This window comes from Euleptes europaea, chromosome 5 (genome assembly GCF_029931775.1).
Source record: "Euleptes europaea isolate rEulEur1 chromosome 5, rEulEur1.hap1, whole genome shotgun sequence".
NCBI lineage: Eukaryota > Metazoa > Chordata > Lepidosauria > Squamata > Sphaerodactylidae > Euleptes > Euleptes europaea.
Window position 1 is genome coordinate 61490917 of NC_079316.1, and position 16542 is coordinate 61507458.

Below are 16542 nucleotides of genomic sequence, written 5' to 3' on the forward strand. Positions count from 1 at the left end.
CCAGCCAGGAAATAGCCGTTGAAAGAAAAGCAGAAGGGAAGTGCCCCCCCCTTTAAAAGCTGTATGTGTGTGTTGTTTTTTTGTTAAACTCTGACTGGGGGGGGGGGGTATTGTCCCTACACATAGTTGTCAGTGTTCCTGTCATCATTTTTGTGAAGGAAGAAAATGAGCCTTTTTTAAGTGTAGGAAAGCCATGGCTATCAATGAAGGCCTTGTCCTCAGGTACAATAGGGAGTAAGCTTAGGGCAAGACCTTAGGCAGAAATAAGCTATATTAAACTTTTAAAGGGTTGAGAGCACTGTATCATCAATAATGGGTTAAGGAGAAGTAGAATTTTTTGAGAAAATGCTTGGTCAGGTGTGAATATGTTCTTCATTTCAAAAAATTGCACGCTGGGTAGACAAACAGAATCTACTTTAACCATCTAGTTCTCTAAAGGAAAATATCCACCACAGCTTTGGAATGGCTTGTTTGTATACCCAAATTCAAATTAATTACATTAAAAAAACTATGAATATAACTATTAGGAGCGACTAAATTATGGTTTGTATTTTTAAAAAAATAATATTCTGAACACTCCAAGATTGCGATCGGGGGAGGGGGGGTCACAGTTCCCATTATTTAAGATGCTTGCCAATTAAGAGAGAGATTGATAGTATATGTAGCTGATGTTCTAGAATAAGGAACAATCCTTTTCAATTATGAGGTGTCCCTTAAAACAGCTTACGTCTTGCAAGCCTTATTTATGGGTAACTATTTTGTTTTTGTTTTCCAGATCTTTGAATTAGACCTGGGGGCTAAAAGAAAGATTTAAAATGTTTTTTTTAAAAATAGATTAATAATCTATTCATCTTTGACAATTAATTTGATAAAAGTTTAAATTAAAGTTTATTTTTCTATCCTGAGAATAAAAGGTAGAGGCCCTCTTTAGTCATAAATATGGCATCTTCTGTTCATATTTTACTGGTGTCATAATGAGTGAGAGCATCTGGAAAATGCGTATATACCTCTTTTTAATGTAAAAATGCAAAAGTCAACCTTAGTTGTTGTGGAGTCATCCCTGGTGGGGCCTAGTAATTCAAGATTACTGTAGCACTTCTGCAACATACTGTGAAGTCGCAGGTAAATCGTACGGGTCTTCTGTGCAATTTGTTGTTGTTGTTGTTGTTCTAGTGTGCTAAGTTCACAAAATTAGTTTTTCAGGTTCATTTTTTATTCTGCAGAAAAGAGACAATTAGGGTGCACAGAAGAAATGGAATGGCATAAAAAAGACAGGCAAAGCTGTCATTCAATTTGTTTTCAGTATATGATGATTAACAGGTTTAAAGGTGAATTGTGAACTTCTAGTTCTCTTTGGGTATTCTTTGCAGAGGAAAAAGTAGGACTATATAGTTCTAGAAGAGAAAACTGTATAATAGAATCAATTTTTCCCTTGCCACAATCCAAAATGTAAACAGTGTAGTATAATGAACGTCCAGGCTGAAGAGGTTAACAGACCTCTTCATATCTTGCAAGTTGACAGACCTTATGGTTTAAGTAAACCTGAAAGGTAAGGAGTTAATTCTCCAGGTTGCATACCCATGAACTTGAGCCGCAAACGAAATTTGTTCCTACTGAAAGCTCTCTGGTCAGTTGAGTATTATCAGCTTGTACCTTTAATTATGCCAACAAAAGGGTCCCAGCGTATAATATTGTAATATCCTGGAGCTTATTTCACCTAACACTTTTGGAAAAATATATGAGAATTCACTCGAGACATTAGTGCTTTCAACTACAGTTCAGCTTAAATTTCTAATAGGAACGTCTTGTCTATGGTTTATGTTATCTTTGTGTATACATGTGCTAAACCATTTCTAATTCCTGTTTGGTAACTTCATTGTTGATTCCATGGGTGCAATTTAATCTGTTTCGCTTGAGGCATAGCAATCGAGGGGAAAAACAAACTTTTGCTATTGTTTGTATTTTGTTTTGCTTTTTCAGTTACCAAGTTTAAAACAGAACAAAAAAGTGCCTATTTTTTATTTTGCTCTTGTTCCATTTTTATTCCTAATCTAATCTAAACTGAGTACCAGAGTGACTAATATATAAAACCCTACTGTGATATCCATTAACGGACGGGGGGGGGGGGGTATACTACTGTTTTTGGAGAAGTTCAATTATTAGCTTTTATTATAAAATAAGCACAAAGTAAGAGGAAAATATACTCTAGAAGACAATCATGCATCGGCTAGAGGGAATGGACTAAGATGACCTAATAGGCCCTTTTTATCTAATTTCTGTGACTTACCTTTTATAGTCTTGGATACTGCTAGAGACTGTTCTTCTTATGCAGGCAAAACCCCTATTCACTTCAAAGAGAAAAGCAAATGCAGGATTAATCTTCTCATCACTCACATTACTAATAGTCTCCTCCTGTGCTCCCCCCCCCAAGGAAGCTTATTTAATATAATTCCATAATTCTACTTTTAAAGCCAACCTTGTTTGTTACCCAACTAGAAGTGCTTCCAAAATTGTTTGCGCCTTCCTCGTGCACATTATTGGTTGTATTTAAACTGAGTGTAGATGTCTTCGCCCACCCTTCCTTCTTCAGTAGATATGCCATTATATTAGCAACAAAAACAAAATTGCAACTTCAAACAGAGAGAGAGAGCTTGATAATTTAATATAGATTGGTTCATTTTAATTATGTATAATAATGTTTTTGCTGCTGCTTCACATGGATGTTAACACCAGCAGTAGCACAACACTTGAAGCTAGATGGGCTTCTGACCAAAAGCCTGATCCTTGAATTCGAATGTGGAAGAAGTAAGGGGAATAGAGCAAATAAGGGACAAATGAGCATTTGATAGGAGAAAGGGAGTTAAACAACTATAGTAAATTCTATAAGAGAAATTGGAGCTATGGAGGTTCACAAGGAGTGTTACTAAAAGTATGAGACCATAAGAGGAATCAGCAAGAGTCATTTTTGCCAGTGACAAGACGATATAGTTCCAGGTGTTGGGAATGGCATGGCAGAACTCAGAATTTGCAAGAGAGCAAAAGGGAAACAAAGGAGAGTCCTCTCATTCACAGAATAGTTGTTTCATGTCTGCTAACAATCTAGAAGTCTTAATGCTCTCTTCCTTAAGATTTGCACTGGTATATCTGCCTGAATTTCTGGCACAATGTTATTGTTTCTGATTTGCTGGCAGAAAAGTCAGTGTGCCCATCCTATCTTATTTACCTGATACTTTTTCAGTCCATTATTGGATCTCCTGGTTGTTGTTGTTGTTGTTTTTAAGTTCAAAGCTGCTAGGGCCCCCAGTATGGGGCAGCGGAAAAGTATGGGGCAGCGGGTAAGCATGTTAAACCATCTCCGTGTGCTGATTTGCTAATCTAAATCACCCCACCTCCTCCTGTCTTTTGCCATTCTATAATACAGCTTCTGGGAGAGTACTTAGATTGGGGGATGGGGGAAGATCTCCAATCATGGATCTACTATAAGCTCTCCATCATAAGCAGTATCTTCAGGGTAACCTTGTGAGTGAAACAGAACTATATTACCTAAGATAAAGATCCTCAAGATCAACTTTGCATTGTTTCTTAAGCAGTAATTTATTTGTGCATTGTTTTCCTTCTAGTTTCCTCATGCTGTGATCCTTTAGAGCACCTTGGAAGGTGACATCAGAGTTTTCCTTTCGTATCCAAGCCATCTTTATATACACAATTGAACCAGTTATTTCAACTGTGAACATCTTGGAATAATACATTAATCATCTGTGTCAACCCAATCCTGACAGAGTTTCCAGCATTTGGTTATACCTTTCCTGGTTGCTATAGACAATAAAACACTCATAGGAGTATGCATTCAGATATACCCCAGGTGAAAATAAACCAAAAATTAGCTGTTTTGGGTTGGGTCATGGATATCTGAAATTACTGCAAACACTTGCAAATCCCAAGAGTATTGAAAATGTATGTCCCAGGATTTCTGGAGTGTTTTGGGCACCCAGACCCAAGAGAAAGGAAACTGGTCTGCCAAACAGCTGTTTGGTGGTGTCTGTCTCCCTTTAAATTTTAAAGGGAGTAAGGCCTCGCCTCCAAAATCAGAGACCTAGCTTCTCTACAGTCCATATGGAATAGTGGCTCTACTATTTCTTATGGGTTATCACCCAATTCCAACCAGTCAGCTGTTAGTCTCTCTAATTCCTTTAAATATTAAGGGGCTATTATTTTCCGTAGGGATAGACCTGGCCTTTGATTTTGGAGGCCAGATCTTCACATAGAAAATTATGGACCTTTAAAATTTAAAATCTGTTTATTGAAACTAGCTCCCTCTCCCTCCCTACTACTGCTTCACACCTGCTGGGTGAATGGGGGGATTTGCTAAAATGACCTGAATTTTCAGGACTTGAAAAACATCCTCAAATGGTAAAGAGAGTCATGGGATAACAGAAAAGCATGACCTCCCCAAATCTCACCCCAAATTAATCCAGTTTTTTATGTGCACACCCCTGATCGGTGGACTAGACTTGAGCTGTAGGAGGCATCAAAGAATTCTGTGTAGTATACATGCAATATTTTTACCTTATGGCTCGTTGGCTGCAGCTTAAAAGCTTCATGATTACTTATACTCTTAAAACCTTATTACTCCTGTAAGCATGTCTGAAAAGAGGGCACGAGAAAAGAAAGCAGCAGAGATGAACAAATATATTTGTTTCAACAAAGTTTGTTGAAGAGGAAGTATTAATACTAATAGATTCTTTGCTACCAGAAGCTTAATTATAGTTTATTTTTTCTTCTGATATTGTGGAGTCCTATGGATAAAAGGATGATAGATCCTAAAAATACTTAGCTTCATTAGAATTTTTAAGCAATTGTACAGAGGAGGCAATGGCAAATCTAGGCATCACCCCCACCCCATACCTGTTTACTTTAATTCAGATTGTTCATTGACATATTACTTATTACATTAATTCAGAGAATTTTTACCTGACTTCTTTGCAGTACTCCCATAATGGCTTATAAAACAAGCAGTATAAAACAAGAACAATAAAAAGTCCAGTTGCTGTCTTTGTTGCCTTGTTATTAACAAGGCACTATGGCATAAATCCTGTACACACTTTTCTGGAAGTAATCACCACTGAATGGAAGGTTTTTTCTTCCAAATAATTGTGCACAGATTTACACTGTAAATTTTATTTATTCCCATTTTACAAATGGAGGGGGGAGAGACAGAGACTTCACTGAGGCTGTTTAGTGAGTCAGTGTCAGAATTTTTACTTGGGGTTTTCCCAATCTACTACAACCCTTTCCTTTTACCCTTTCCTATTGTAAATTGCGAAACACATTTTCTCACGCATTTCTAAAAATAATAAGTAAAAAAGGGCATGAAACGATTAAAAGGAGATCAGTAGAAACACATATTTCAGAGGGGGGAAACCGAAAAAAATACAGGTTAACTAGTATTTGCTGAAAATATTCCTCCCTTTACAGACTTGCCATTGCTCTTCTTGAATGAGGATAATAGTGAACGCTCTGACATCTCCTGGACTGAGGTGGCGCTCAGGGGCACCACTGCTCTGTCCCGGATTCTTTTAATGTGATTCCTTTTACTTGATGTTAATGCAAATTGTTCCTTACTTAAAGTAATAAAAGGGAATGAAGACACATTCGAAAATGAAACTTGACTCTAATCCATTCGTCATCTAATACTAGCCTCTTTATCTTTGTTGCTACCTAATCTGGTTAAATGTCCCTGTTGTAGGATTTTAGTGTAAATCCTCTATAGGGAATAAGAGGGGGGGAGTTGCAATTGGATTACTTGCAGTAAATGGTTCAGCAGTTTGCTTGTTTCAGCTTAATTTTTTTTTAGTGAATCTGTGAGGAGTCTTCACAGATCAGACTGTACTGAACGAAGTGTAGTTGTTCTTTATTTTTTGTTTCCCTTCTCCCTCACTTTAATGATAACTTTATACGGAATGGTAATGGCAAAATTTTATATGTGCATCTTTCCCAGCAAGTGTAATCGTTTCAGTATAAGGATCTGGTTGTCCCATATTTTATACAATTATTTTGATGTTTTATCACTGTTCATTTGATTCTATATATGTTCTGTGATGATTGGACAATTTATCAAGTCTTTCATAGTATTTAGCAGCAACTTTCTGTTCCTTTCTGTGTAATGGACTAATAGCGCAGGGTTGCACTGTAACAGTACAGCCCTAAGTAGTTACACCCCTTTTCAGCCCAGTGACTTCTTTTCAGCCCAGTGCCCTTCAAGTACTCCAAAATGATTTACCCCATCCTCCAGGCCATATGTCAAGATTTATGATGCAGTTGGGTCTGCCTTGAAGAGGAAGAATGTAAAATATTTCATCTTTAAAAAGCAATAAGGCTGTGTGTGCACGCATACGATTATGTGAACGGGGCACAAGAGGAACAGTTTGCAGCCCCTCGTGGGAGTGAAATTTTGATGATCAGACCTCCATCATAGCTTCTTTTAAAAGGCTGCCTTTCTCTTAAAAACAACAACAAAGGCAGGGCCAATATGAATAATAACTTCTTACCAGATATAGCAGATGCAAGATTGGACAAGTTTTGAACTGCTGACACATGGGTCTCACCACGGCCCTGGTCTGTGTGTCCTGAAATGAACTTTGTAGCACTCACAGCTGACTGTGGGTATGATCTGTGTGTCAGCAGTTTGAATTTGCCATCGTGAACACATAGGTGAAAGTGATCTTGGTATATCTTATACCAGTTGCCCCTTAGGTTTCATGATATTGTGGCCCATTACACTGCCATAGTACAAACAGCATGCCTTAAGCCAGGGGTGGGGAACCTTTTTGCGCCAAGGGCCATTTGGATATTTATAACATCATTCGTGGGCCATACAAAATTATCATCTTAAAAATTAGCCGACGAAGCCCCTAGCAGGCAGCTGCCCCAGATGACTCCCTTCGCAGGCAAGCAGGCAGGCATCCAACCGGTGGTGCACTTGTCCACCTGGTGGCACAGGATGGTCTGTTGCACCAGCCTGGCATGGCTAAGAACTCACCCCCCTGCGCATTCTGGCCCTGCCCCCTTTAACCCTACATTGTCGCCACTTCTCCCCCCAGCCCTCTTGTAGTACAGAAGGAGTACGTTTCTCCACGGCCCAGGTGGGAAAGGGTTAACACAGTTTCTTGGGTGGTCGTAGCAGCTCCATAGCTAACAACTCTTCTGCAAGGGGGAAAAAGGTTCCTTTTCTTGGCGAAACAAACTCACATCCACCTTCAATAGAGGCTATTCCTGTCTGCGGGAGGGGGCAGATCGCCAGACATAGATCCTTCTGAGCTAGAGATTTGCCAGGACCCACGGAGGGCCAGACCAAATGATTTTGCGGGCCTTAAATGGCCCCCAGGCCTGACGTTCCCCACCCCTGCCTTAAGCCAAGAACAATTTTTTTGCTTTGTTTAGTTTAAAACCCTCTCCATTTCATAAGGGCAGTTTTCCCTCAAGTATGGGGTGAGGGATCAGACATAGGTAACAATAATCTTCTGGATGAGTCTCACATGACTGCTGAAAATACTTCAGGAGAGAGCTTCACTTGCTGGCCAGGGGTTGTAACCTCACGAGTGGCCCTTAACAAAAATGTAATGGGTTAGAGTTCCAACTAAATATAACGCACATCAGAACTTAAGGAGAAAAGATAAATTGATTAAAGATGCTTTGATGAGATACCATACTGTAATTTTTTTTGTCAATGTGGGGGTTGTGTTTCTAAACTACTTTAGATCTGTGTTGAGTAGCTTTGTTAATGGAGCATCTTTCCCACACATTCCTTTTTTTCCATTTTCACAGTCTAACAAAGTCCCAGTTGTGCAGCACCCGCACCATGTACATCCTCTTACGCCGCTTATTACATACAGCAATGAACACTTCACACCGGGCAATCCTCCTCCACACTTACCAGCCGACGTAGATCCAAAAACAGGTAGGTTGAAGGAATTATTGCAGAGAGATGTTGGAGAAGGTGTGTGTTAGGGAAGGAAGTTGTATAAAATACTATGTAGCTAAATCAGCTGAGAAGAAATTTGCTCAGAAGCAAATATAGTACAATAAAATTAGCATTATGGTTGTAACTGACTGTTTTAGTGTAGAGATGCAATGTCCTGTCATTAAAGTTCTTAAATTCTATTTCGTGATCACAGCTAAATAGCTACAGGATATACTGGATATATTGGCTAAATTGGATATATTGACTAAAAATAATCAACACTAAATAAAACCTCATAATATGTAGTGTTACTTTTTTACAGTGGACCAGGTAGCAGATTATGATACTTGGCAGATACTGCTGTAAAGATCAGTTCCTATTGGTGATATTTTGACTAATTGTGTTAATTGAATACTTTTAAAGCATTTTGAAGAAATATTCTTGGGAAGAGAAGATATTATGCTTCAATTGTAGGACAAACCGTACAAATTAAGATTGCTAACTTTCTCTGTCCTGGTTTGACATGGAGATTATACCGTTTTTTAAAAGTTAGAGCTTCTCAATTTTGGTGCCATTGCTTGATGTTTGTGTTTAGATTATAAGAAATATACAATCTACCTCTTAATCTGAAATGAGTCTGCAATAATATATTGCATGTGAGTGATTACACTGTACCTTAGGTGTTCATAATTCTATTTTTTTAATTTAAAAAAGTCATATAAAATCTATGTATAGTTCATAGGTAATGTTTTAAGAGAAGTTCATTGGCTTATCTGGAGCTGTTGCAGACTTGTGTGTCCTGCATATTGCGACTAGTGATTAATATTCATGATCTTTGATCCCAAGTTAAATTATATTTTTAATGTACACTTTATTGTCCCGTTACAGCAGGATTGGATACTCTCTTGTAATTTTTAACCAGTCTGCTACATTCTAGAAACTTTTATTCCAATCCAAAGCATACTTATTATTAACACAAGGCACTGGAAACCATGTTTAGATTTATTGGTGTTAAAGACCAGACTTTGTTGCTAACCAAATACACACACACACACATCTTGTTAGCCTGTTGCCGTAGAGAATGAAATAGTGTCAGTCTTTGTTCTTCAGACTGCACAGAGTCCTCAGAGGACATTTTTTGTTAGTCCAAATCCCTGCAAGTTAATTAAAAAGTAAATTTGAAACTGTGAATACATGTCAGTGCTTGTCAAAGAATTGTCCTAGTTGAGATTAACATATGTAGATAATGTATCCAAGCTTCAGTCCATGAATGAGTGAACTGGCACATTAATTTTTTTTTTCAAATTCCACAATTGGACTGCCCTTAGACTGTAGTTAGTGTTAACTTTGCATAGGTTTGAAAGAACCTCATCCAGCAGTCTTTAGGTATTGCAAGTACTATGGCTGCACAGTCTAACACCCATTTAAATAATGGTAGTACGGGGAATAGTTTTTAAATGGTTATCGTGAAACATATGATTAGCCTCTGTAGACTGTTTACTTCTCTTCTGTGAACATTCTTTCAAGTGTGCAAACAGCACACTCTATGGTTAAAGCCCAGTTAATCTGTTTGGTTTTTTCAATGGAGAAAAAGCTGTCTGCCTGAAAATGTCACACAGGGAGATTTAATTTAGAGATTAAAAATCCCAAGTGACTTAAAAAAATAGTTTTTCAGCTGTGAATACAGCGCCTCTTCATTTTAATACTCCCTGTTCTTAATTCTGCTGTTGCTATATTGTTAAGAGTTTCATTCTCTTGATGACCCAACCCTGTAATACTCACTTGAGAAAGTTCAAGGGCTTCAATATTGCAAGCTGTAATCTGTAAACTGGAATCATATGGAGCCCCAGAGACCTTACTGGAACAACTCCAAATGAAGTGTTTCAAGGACTCCATCCTTCATTTTGTCTTTCCGAAAATACAGGTTACTTTCTCCCCAAAGGACAGTAGAGATGCATTATAAATAGCAAAATAACACTATTTTGTTCCATGTTAACAGTTTAATAGTGATCAGTTAATTAATATATGTATTTTATTACATTTATATCCTACTTTTCTTCCATCATGGAACTCCAGGTGGCCTACATGGTGTAGGGGTTAGAGTGTCAGACTAGGATCTAAGGGGTAAAGGTAGACCCCTGCGCAAGCACCGGGTCATTACTGACCCATGGGGTGATGTCACATCACGATGTTTACTAGGCAGACTATGTTTACACGGTGGTTTGCCACTGCCTTCCCCAGTCATCTTCCCTATACCCCCAGCAAGCTGGGTACTCATTTTACTGACCTCAGAAGGGGTGGAAGGCTGAGTCAACCTTAAGCCAGTTACCTAAAACTGACTTCCATCAGGATTGAATTTAGATTGTAATCAGAGCTCTGCACCAGGTTCAAATCCCCACTCTGCCATGGATAGGGATGCCAGTCTCCAGATGGTAGCTCTCCTGGGATTACAAGTAATCTCCAGGTCACAGAGATTAGTTCACCTGGAGAAAATGGCCACTTTAGAAGGTGAACCCTATGGGATTATACACCATTCAAGCCCCTCCCTTCACCAAACCCCATCCTCATCAGGCTCAACCCCCACCCCCAAATCTCCAGGTATTTCCCAACCTTAGACATGGAAGCTTGCTGGCTGACCTTGAGCCAATCACACACTGTTAGCTTAACCTACCTCACAGGTTTGTTGTGAGTATAAAATGGAAGAGAGGAGAATGATGTAAGCCAATTCAAATTTCCATTGGGAAGAAAGGTGAGGTATAAATGAAGTAAATAAATACTCACTGGGTGGCCTTGAGACAGTTGTACTTTATCTCAGTTGAACCTACCTCACTGGGTTGTTGTTGTAAAGATAAAATGGAAGGAAGAGCTGCTTTGGCTCCCCATTGTGCAGGAAAGCTGGCTATAGACATTGAAACAAACTAATAAATGTAATACATAGGTCTCCCTGGAGGGGTCTCATCCAGGCACTGATCAGAACAATACTTGCTTATCTTCAGCAAGTTGCTGCATATACACCTTACAACCATAACCATTCAAGGCATATTAAAGTTCATAAAATCAAGAACCAGCAAATATGCCACAGCAATTTTTATGACAATAAATAAAATAAAGTCACAAAGCTTGAAAAAGAAACCAAAACTTGTTCCAGACACCAGTACTATTGCACAATAAATTAGGAAGACATGTGTAAATCAGTGGCATATGTTTGTGTTCACCCCCCCCCCAAAAAAGTGAAATTTGAATATGGCAAACAGACGTTTGAAAATGCATGTACATTAATCAAAAAGCTGGGAAGCATTGCCTTGAGAGTATGCTCAATAGCAGGCCCAGGTTTGTTGTTGCATGCTATGTAAAACGATTCACAGTGACAAGTCTAAGATTGAGAGGTATCAGTTTCCACTATTGTTACACACTGAGTTTTCTCTCATTATTATTATCACCACTTTAATCTGGTATAATATATTATCTTGATTAAGTGATGGACTGCAGAATTACAACTCATTCCTGGGCCTTTCGGCAGTCAGGGATAGCATGGCTGAGGCGCCGCCATGGTGCCTCCAAAGAGGTTCCCTAGCTGCCGAAACGCTTTAAAAAGCCTTTTAAAAAGATTTTTTAGGAAAATAGGGCATTTCCCCCCATAGAGAACACCGAGGGTGCGCCAGGTGGGGGGGGGCCTTCCCGGGCTGGAGGGGCTTTGGAAGCCCCGGGAACACCCTCCCCACGCCAGCGCCTCATTTCTTTTCTGGGATTTAGGTCCTGGAGAGACTGCGGCATTGAGGGAGCGGCGTGCAGCTCCGTGGCATCCCAGTGCCGACAGAACTGCCCCTGCCACCAGCGTAAGTGCCTCTTATCACGGAATAAGAGAGCAGTTACGTTGGCAGCAGGGTCACTCCGCCTCCAAAACACTTTCAGCCTTTCTTAGAAATGGGCTGTTACACACACTCTCCCCCAGCCTTTCACTATCATGTACAAATTCATCCTTCCCCTAATGACTTCAACCATTTTCTAAGCATTTATGTGGTTAATGATAGCCAAATAACTAGTATTTCCACATTCTTTGTCAAATAACTAGTATTTCCACATTCTTAGCATTACCCACAATTAAATTTGATGCAAATATAACCTTAACCATGCTTCAGGTGAAGGGCAGATGAAATACTCATGTACTCCAGTGTCTCATTCACACTTTTAAGTATGTTTTAGGTGGGGAGCATTATATCTGCCCAGATCTTTGTCTCTGAGGACGCCTAATTTGTGAAGGGCGATAATACTTCATATTAATTTAATGAGTCACTCCACCCTGAAATATGCTTCTCAATCTTTATTTTGATTCATAGTCTCAGAATTCCATTTTTTTACTCAATCAAGATATTAGTGTATAAATAAACAAGAACTAGAAACGAAAGTAAATTGTTAAAATGTGTCTGAGATAAGTTTAATAACCTTCCAGAAATAGGATGACACCCAACCATACAATGGTTTATTTTAGAAAGTACTTTACAGTGACCCAAAGGTGGCCGCACAAGGAGACGACACATATGATCGTACAAAATGAAAGTGGGGTGGGAGCCTCCATCCTTTTAAGGCTTTGGGAGAACAAAGTCCTGCATGGTCTTTGACTGTGGGGAAGAAAACAGATCAAATGTCCTACTTCTGTAGCTGAGTCTCATTTGCTTACTGTACTAAGTAGGCTGCTCTGGGGAGGACAAGCAAAGGCAGTAGGCCATGTCTCGAGAATAGGAAGTAGAGTTATAAAAGGCAGAAAGAGTGTTACTCATGGTATAGAGATTTGTATGACTTTTCTGCCTCCTTTCTTTCCCCCTTTTTTCTGTCCTGACCCATTTTTTTATGATGCTTCCTTTTCCTCTTCCCTAGGAATTCCACGGCCTCCGCACCCTCCAGATATATCTCCTTATTATCCGCTATCACCGGGCACTGTAGGGCAAATCCCCCATCCGCTAGGATGGTTAGTACCACAGTAAGGAGTTCCATTTCTTTAATTTCCTTTTTTATTTTTCATTTTTGTATAAGCATGCATATAATGGGTGAGACATTCTTCTTTTCTTTGCCTGAAATATGTATATTGAGATGAATATGAAGGGCCGTTGCCAGCTTATGATGTAGGCAAATCAGTAAGATTTAATGAACAAAGTGATGGATGTCAATAAATATAGAACATGTGGGCATTATTTAATTTGTCCGAATTCCTGATGACCCATGACACATCAATTTCAGACATTAATACAAGAAGTTAAGTGGCAGATCTTAATAGAAGGAGACCTGAGGAATGACACTTCCTGGGTTATCTCATTTTTGACAACATTCTTATTTGTTTGGTAAAGTGGCTCCTGAAGTAATAGCTTCAGAAATATTGCTTGTAGATAATTTATTGCACTGCTATTATCAATATAAAAGTCCATGTACATGTTATAATTTGTTTCCAGGGTTTGAGGTAATCTTTCTTTCCAAAACCTTTTATGATCTGAAACATTATTCAAAATATTGGGAAGGAGTTAAATGAGGATCTGATTTTAAAATTCCCCTAAACAGGAGAAAGATGAGAGAATTTCAATGTTTAGGCAGAACAATTTGCTTCCTTACAATCATATAGTGGTAAAGAGGCTTTCTTCAACCGTGGCTGGCTTTGATACAGTGTAAGTAAGTGACCATCGGCCCTGGCTAGTATTTGAATGGGAGACCACCAAGGAATACCAGGGTCGTGACGTGGAGGCAGGCAATGGCAAATCACCTCCAAATGTCTCTTGCCTTGAAAACCCCACTGGGGTCGCCATAAGTCATCTGTGACTTGACAGCACTTTCCACCACCACCAAATAAGTGACCATGTAAAATGTTTATTGCTTTGGTCAAACATATTCAACAGGTATACAGAAATAATTTCTATCTAGAATATGTTTTCATACCTCTGGATAGGACTCACTTCTGCAGAAGCATTTATTTGTGATGCTGCTTACCTCTTTATCAATGGATATGTCATAGTACTGGCCTTATTAATCTAATTTGGAGATTTGGCAGCTTTAATTATTGACCCCAAAATACATTCATTTGGAAATGAGGAGAAATTGTTTATTCTGGAGAAAAGTGCACTACAGGTCATGCCAATGTTATACTATTACACTATATACAGCTCCACTAAATCTGCAAAATTGGAACCTGTCACTTTTTTTTTACCATCCCTTCTGGGTGAAGTTGTTTACTTTTACAGATAGTATACCGCCTTCTTCCTGACACTGTAGTTCATTATTTATTTTGTAGAGGAACAGTGTGGTCCCCAAGGAAAAAAGCCCTACAGTTGTGGGAAAGCAAATCCTACTTATGGTACAAAATGTTCACACTTTGAAGGAAAGAGAATAATAAGTAGAATCTGCCATCAGTACCCTCGTGATGGCCATGATAGTCAGCCAATCAAAGGCCAAGACACTTTTGGTCAGTTTTAGATAGTTAGTTTGTTTATTTTAGTGTCTTGGCACTTTATTGGCTGTTTCCATATTCTTATGTACATATAGGTGATTCAACAGATTCGGAAATAACTGATTAGATTTTTCAGAAACATGGAAACCTACTTTGTTGTAAATACTTACATGTTTACTCATTTTTAATGCAACTATGGTATATGTCAAACAGCATACAATCCTTTCAAAGATTTGATGGGTTCTTTATTATTTTAGTTTTTGTTATTATATTTATTGTTATTATCTACATTAACCATGGGTTCCACCCATAGTAAGATTTATTTGAGAATGTTTAGCAGAGTATTTTTTTAAACCTAATAAAATATTACCTGCTCACTTGATACATTTGAAGGACAGATGAAAAGGACTAGCCAGCACAGACAAACCTCAATCAGAAAAAGTTATGTAGCTTTCATGAGGATGCTGTTTTGCATGTTGCTGTATTTTTTAATTATTGTAATGAAGTATGATTGTCTATTGGTTACCCACAATACTTCTTGGGGACTCTCCCCCGGTAACTCTTGTCAACACTTGTTAATCTGACAAAAGGCTACAAATTAAGCTCTGTTAATTTAATGTTTTCTCACCGAGATCTAAATACCGAAAGAGGCCCAAAGCGCAACTGAAGTCCTTTGATTCACTGTACTTTATTTTGGTATAAATTTACATTCATTATTGTTTTCCTTTGGATGTGTAGCCCTCAATTAGTGTGATGGCTCCATTAAAGCAAGCAAGACTTCGCCTTTAATTATTACAACAAAACACCTAGTTTCAGCTTGGGGAGAGGGTCTCTATTGACATAAGCAGAGGTTATAAAATTTAATTAGCCATTCGTATCAGATTTATGGCATTCAAATTGTTCTGTGTTTCTTTCCTTTGATCCATGCTGTACAATCCCCAAGATTTTTGTTCTGATCAAATGAGAATAAAGCTTACTGTGCAAAAAGAAGTTTTTTAAAAAAATGCATACCCCTGTTTTGTTTTGTTTGCACTCATTTCTTCCCCTGTCTTTCTAGGCAAGGTCAACCAGTCTATCCAATCACAACAGGGGGGTTCCGACATCCCTACCCAACTGCCCTGACTGTCAACGCTTCCATGTCAAGGTGAGTTCTAAGTACCTGGGTGCAGACATGGGGCAACTGCTCATTCTCTTTATCATTCTGTGTAGAACAGGAAGCTCAGCTAGAAAAAAATACCTTGACTTAGTTAAGCAGGGATATTCCTTTTACATTTCGAGGAAGGGGAACCTCTCCCTGACCTTCACATCAAGTTATAAGTAAAATATTGTAATCGAGAGTTTGGGGATTGCATTTATATCATTTACTAGCTTACTAACAGCGAGGAAAACACACCTAATAAACCCATGAAGATGAGAACCTGGAAGACTATATTTTTGCACATTTTTGCTCCCTCTGCAGTTCTCATTTAAACTAGAATTTGCTCCAAAGAAAGGAAAGTGTAGACATTATTATACAATAAGACTGAAGAAAAACTACTACTTTTTCTCCTCATACCCAAGCTCAAAACATTTTAGTTGACATAAAAAGATCTCCCTGATCCTCTATATATTGCTATATATTGAAGTATATATTGCTCTCCCTACCCCAACCTCCAATTAATTCCAGCTAATTTTCCAAGGGCTGGTAGTTTTATTTACAAACTGCTTGGCAGCACTATGTTTAAGTAATCACTAATTGCTCCTAATGATAGTTTTATTCTCTGTTCATCTGATTTTCAGGCTAGTTAATTAAATCGGTGGAGGTTTAGACTTTCCTGATGGGCTGAAACAGCTAATCCATTTTGATGATGGCACATAATTAAATTAGCATGCATTACATAGCAAGGTTCCACCTCCCCCTCATCCCCCCCTCCTTGTACCGTTCCAGTCCCAGCAGTTAGTATATGAAGGTTAATATATGAAGCAAAAAAAAAGGAAACTTCTTGTCTCATAGAAAAAACGACTGAAATGCAGAAATGATGTAATAAAAGGAACAAACTCGGTACACACAAGAATAATTCATACCCCGGAATCCCTCACATAAAACTTAAAACCTTCTGTCAGTGTTGCACAGAGGTGGAAAACATAGGCAGGGGGAGAGGAGTCGCCTTAT

General features: G+C 38.6%; 1 protein-coding gene across 44 annotated transcripts in view; it reads left to right on the forward strand.

The window, feature by feature from the left end:
• The window catches only part of TCF7L2 (transcription factor 7 like 2), a 244004-nt gene that overhangs the window by 205489 nt on the left and 21973 nt on the right, over positions 1–16542 (forward strand). For 39 of the 44 annotated variants that reach the window (XR_008933334.1, XR_008933333.1, XR_008933336.1 and 36 more), the window contains 3 exons: positions 7825–7957; positions 12836–12938; positions 15448–15534. Coding sequence is in view for 39 of the 44 variants with exons in the window: in XM_056850592.1 (XP_056706570.1) it covers positions 7825–7957; positions 12836–12938; positions 15448–15534 (323 nt within the window). In the remaining 5 variants the exon portion in view is untranslated. The remainder of the gene's footprint in view (positions 1–7824; positions 7958–12835; positions 12939–15447; positions 15535–16542) is intronic. The other 5 variants (XM_056850596.1, XM_056850599.1, XM_056850601.1 and 2 more) reach the window with 1 other exon arrangement.